Genomic DNA, 5,000 nt, shown 5'->3' with positions numbered 1-5,000 from the left:
TGTTTTCTAAAAATCACGACAGTTTTCTGAAAATGTTTCTATATATCAGTGGTTCTCAAATTCTCATGTCAAGGACCCCTAGAATGATATGTATCTGGCCGTGGACCCCCCATCTCAAAATATGTTGTTCCAGAGACCCCCCCCCAGAAGCAAATATTTGAGTTAAAAGCAAATATTTATTCAAAGATGTGCACACACTTTCACAAATTTAAAAAAATAGCAATCTACAAGCTTGTAGCGCGGCACTTGTAGATCTGCTATTTTTCAACAGCTAAATAATCCTAAAAAAACCCCAAAAGGAGTTCCAGTCCAGAATGGGTTAAAGAATTAGATCTACAAGCTTGCAGTTATATGCTACTTTTGATACTTTTGTGTGACGCTGTAATGTTGATCAAGAAGGGCGTTAATTTATGAAAAAAAGTTATGAAAAATATGGAGATCTCTTCTCCAAGAATATAGGCATGCTGGGGACCCAGCAGTTACAAACAGTAACCCTACTGTACTGTATTACACTTTTGTCCTGCAATGAATAGCAAAAATAGCCGTATTATATATTTTGTATTTGTGTTCAAATAAAATCCCCACCTATGATGGCATGCCCCAAAATAGGGCTGCTATAGGTTGAAACTAAGTGGTTAACTTACTGTACATGCTATAGCACAGAGCGCACGCACGGTGCGCACGCACACAGCCTGCGCGCGATTACCCACCGAAATGTTGGCACCCACCCACACCAACCTGACATTCTCTCAAGAGAAGTCATGGTTAGATGACGAGTCATTCTGTGTATACAGCACAGCACAGTACAGTACCTCGTGCGTGTGTGTGTGTGTGTGTGTGTGCGCCTGTGTGTGTGTGCCTGTGTGTGTGTGTGTGTGTGTGTGTGTGTGTGCCTGTGTGTGTGTGTGTGTGTGTGTGTGTGTGTGCGTGCGCCTGTGTGTGTGTGCCTGTCAGTCGTGACTCCCCGCTGCCCGCAGGTCGGTCACGCTTGTGCTCTTGTGAGGCACATCAAAGGGAGAGAACGAGAGGGTTAGGGGGAGAATATAACGAATGCGGGCTGCCATTATGCCGCTCCACATCTGTGTGTGTGTGTGTGTGTGTGTGTGTGTGTCGTGGTTCTGGACCCAGGCCCATCCTAATGCTACGGGCAGATAGCATCGGCACACATGACTGCAACCCGCAGTCTGATTGACAGGCGTAAACACGCGAGACGGGATTTCGAGCGGGATTTCAAACAAGGGTTGTTTTTTACGCCCAGACAGGGAGGAATGGAGACGTGTTGTAGGACAGCAGGGAAAGAGCTTAAAAGTACAGTAAGATACATTAGCTGTACAGTATTTTGTTTGTCGGGACAGAAAATCTCCTGTTTTTGTCCTTTTTTTGTCATTTAATGTCCTATACTTCATCGTCATCAAGAGTGAAAAGTTAACCCATTTTGGACGGGAACGCATCTGTTTAGCTTTTAACAATCATTTCAAACTTTAGCTGTAAAAATAGCAGATCTACAAGATCACCAAGTGTCGCGTTACGAGCTTGTAGATCTGCAATAAAATAAAAAATCGTGAATATGTGTGGAAATCTTTGAATATTATATTCGCTTTTAACTCAAATCTTTGCTTCTGGGGGGGGGGTCCCTCCCTGGAACAACATATTTTGAGATTGGGGGTCCGGGGAGAATTACGTATAATTCTGGGGGTCCTTCACTTGACATAGTTTGAGAACCACTGACATAGAAACATATATATATATATTTAAACTGTCCTCGATGTCCTGTCCTGTCCTGTCCATGACTTAGAAGACATTTGTAGAATCTGGTCTCAGACAAAAAAAAGCCCATCCACATAAAGCTCACAATGCGTCACCTACACCGGTATTTTCCGCCCAATTCTAAAAGTTACGGTTTGGGACGTATACAGTACAGTATGAGGTTTCCACATGCTGTACTGTACGACAGCGACGTTTTTACAGGTCAACGTTCATTCACTGTACTTTTCCGTCCTTTCTTTCTTTCCTTCCTCACAGCGTTCTATCGTTGGTGGCTGAGAGAGAGAGAACACCATCGTCGGTGTTGTTTGAACATGGACGGCATGTTATTGAGCTCTCAGATATCACGCCAAAAGGCCCGCGACTTCAACCAGACCCTAAAAATATCTCTATAAATGCTGTATTAAAAAAGTAAGAGAAAGAGAGAAGAAAAAAAAAACGTTAAGAACTTTCACAGACTTGCTCCTTCTTTCCCCTCTCTCTCTCTCTCTCTCTCTCTCATGTATTTCAACACCCTGCGTTCCTCTCACTTTCCCCCAAACAGCAGGAAATGATTCTATCTCCACACCATCCCTCTCTCTCTCTCTCTCTCTCTGTTCATCTCCTCTCAAGAGGCGATGGCAGCCGTTGGTGTTTCATAAACCCTTGTCTGCTTTTTGCATCATTTCTGAAATATACAGTATATATAATATAGTCTTATTATACATATCGTTGCTGTCGGGAGGAAACCTCTTAACTCCGTTTTAGATTTTTCCTCCATGAATCAGTGCTACTGAACACCCTTTAACGTCTGTGTGTCGTTTCGAAAATATGGAACCAATATGGAAAGTAGTAAAACACACGCTTTGGACAAAACCTCTTAACTCCAATGGACCCTCAAACTGTCTGCCAAACCAGCTATAACTTCTCCCCCTCTCTCATGCAATGTTAATTGACAATATATGAAGTCACACAACACCAACTTTGATGAGTCAGTATTGCTTTGTTTTCACAAAATATAACGTTTTCCTTATTTCCTGAAAATAATCATATTTTTTAATTTCCTGATAAATGAACATTTTGGACTTCCCGACAGAAGATGCATGCCCTACACATGATCATACCGCAACGTCACACGCAAGCATCAAAATGTATAGATCTGCAAGCCCAAAAAGTGACATGTTTCAAGCTTGGTGATCTGAGCTACTTTTGGATATTATTTTAAGTAACAGTTTAAGAACATGTGAGGTTTCCACCCGACGTACTCTCTGACTGCACGGCGTCAGTCCATAGTCCACAAAATAGTGTTTATTAATGGAGGTTAAGTCCCAGAGAGGTAATCGACTAGGTTGATGAATGTGTTGTATAATTCACCGCTCTGGATTTACGGCATACACTGTGTGTTTCCCCTGTGTGTGTGTGTGTGTGTGTGTGTGTGTGTGTGTGCGTGTGCGTGTGTCCCTATGCACCAGTGTAGTGCACTGAGAAAAGTGTTAATGGCCTCATCTTTCAGCATATTGAAAAGAGAGGGCGCACACACGCGCGCGCACACACACACACACACACACACACACACACACACACACACACACACACACACACACACACACACACACACACACACACACACACACACACACACACACACACACACACACACACACACACACACACACACACACACACACACACACACACACACACACACACTAATGTAAGGCGCATTGCACACATACCTGCTGTCTGAAGGGTCTGGGACATGAGAATCACTGTGTGGTTTCTTCACCTGCAGGGAGGGAGGGAGGGAGGGAGGGAGACATAATTATTTATTAGCAAATGCACGTTACGTACATGTATGTTTAATTATTTTGGATTTGTGCACAAAAAAAGCACAACATGTAATAGAATCCACACACTGATCAGAAGAAGGGAGGTTACATTAGGGTCAGACCAGATACAACTACTGCACACATGCTTATTAACCCATTCTAGACGGGAACCCCTTTTGGTGTTTTAAAGCATTATGTTATATGCTTTAGCTATTGAAAAATAGCAGATCTACAAGCTCATAGCACGAGCTTGTAGGTCTGCTATTTATTTTTAATCGTGAAAATGTGGTGCAAATCTTTGAATATAATATTCTTTCAGAATGAAAGTTTTTAACTCAAATCTTTGCTTCTGGGGGAGGGGGGGTCCCTGGCTGGAACAACATATTTTCAGATGGGGGTCAGTGGCCAAATTACATAGTTTCTGGGATCGTTGAGCACCACTGATACAGAAACATAAGTATTTCAGGAAACTGTCATGATTTATAAGACATTTTAAAAAATGTCGATGTCAGGCCAAAATGGACAGTGGAACAAAGATAACACACTCATGTATATAAGCAAGAGAGAGCATGATAAAACTCAATGTGGCGTACGGTATAATGTTAGTATGAGGCTGCTGTTAGGAGCTCCAAGAAGCTACAGTGATAGCCATTATGTTTGTAAGAGTCTGGGTTCCAACTTGCCCTGAAGCTTTAAGAAACTAGATGTATTAAATGTAATGTATGTGCAGAGCAACTGTGTCAGAAAATGACATCATTACTGCTGTCATGTGACTAACCCTGTGTACAGTTCGTATAGATTCTCTTCCAAACTGTGGAAGCGCTGGCGGACAATGGTCTGCATGTTAGACACTGAAAAACTGTATTTATATTTATTTATTTATTTTGTGTACTGTACTTTGTGTGATTTGTACTGTTTTATATATGTATTTTACTCTTCTGTGATTATGGATCTCCCTGGGTCTGAAATAATAAAGCATTGATTTATAATATACATACACATTTTATTTCCCCCTTATAGCTACTCAAGGAGCACACGCACACGCACACACACACGCACACACACACACACACACACACACACACACACACACGCACACACGCTGAGATTCATCGCCACAATAATGTAATAAGCATTTCACAGTATACAATTCTGACACAATGTACCAGAGAGGACACACAAAGGCACACTAGCTGCTATAGTTCGACCCGCACCAACATTTGGCACAATCACTGGTTATCATTCATGGTCTACCATGAGAATATTCACTCCAGGGGCCACGTGTGTAGCCAGGGCTGGACTGAGACAAACATTGGGCTCTGACATTTTCACGGAAATTTGGCCCAGACTGGCCCACCACAACCAGCACGCAGATACAAATATTTGAAATACATAAGCCCCTTAACCCATTCTGGAGGGGAACCCCTT

General features: G+C 42.4%; 2 protein-coding genes across 8 annotated transcripts in view; one reads left to right on the top strand and one right to left on the bottom strand.

The window, feature by feature from the left end:
• The window catches only part of ccm2 (CCM2 scaffold protein), a 421,717-nt gene that overhangs the window by 158,016 nt on the left and 258,701 nt on the right, over window positions 1-5,000 (top strand). The gene's annotated exons all lie outside the window — the stretch shown is intronic.
• Window positions 1-5,000, bottom strand: part of eya4 (EYA transcriptional coactivator and phosphatase 4) — a 105,736-nt gene that overhangs the window by 51,739 nt on the left and 48,997 nt on the right. For all 7 annotated transcript variants that reach the window (XM_080790972.1, XM_080790973.1, XM_080790977.1 and 4 more), the window contains one exon: window positions 3,480-3,529. In XM_080790972.1, coding sequence (XP_080647098.1) covers window positions 3,480-3,529 — 50 coding nt within the window. The remainder of the gene's footprint in view (window positions 1-3,479; window positions 3,530-5,000) is intronic.

This window comes from Protomyctophum bolini (assembly GCF_963924005.1).
Source record: "Protomyctophum bolini genome assembly, chromosome: 19".
Classification (NCBI taxonomy): domain Eukaryota; kingdom Metazoa; phylum Chordata; class Actinopteri; order Myctophiformes; family Myctophidae; genus Protomyctophum; species Protomyctophum bolini.
This window is presented reverse-complemented; position numbering and strand designations above follow the sequence as displayed.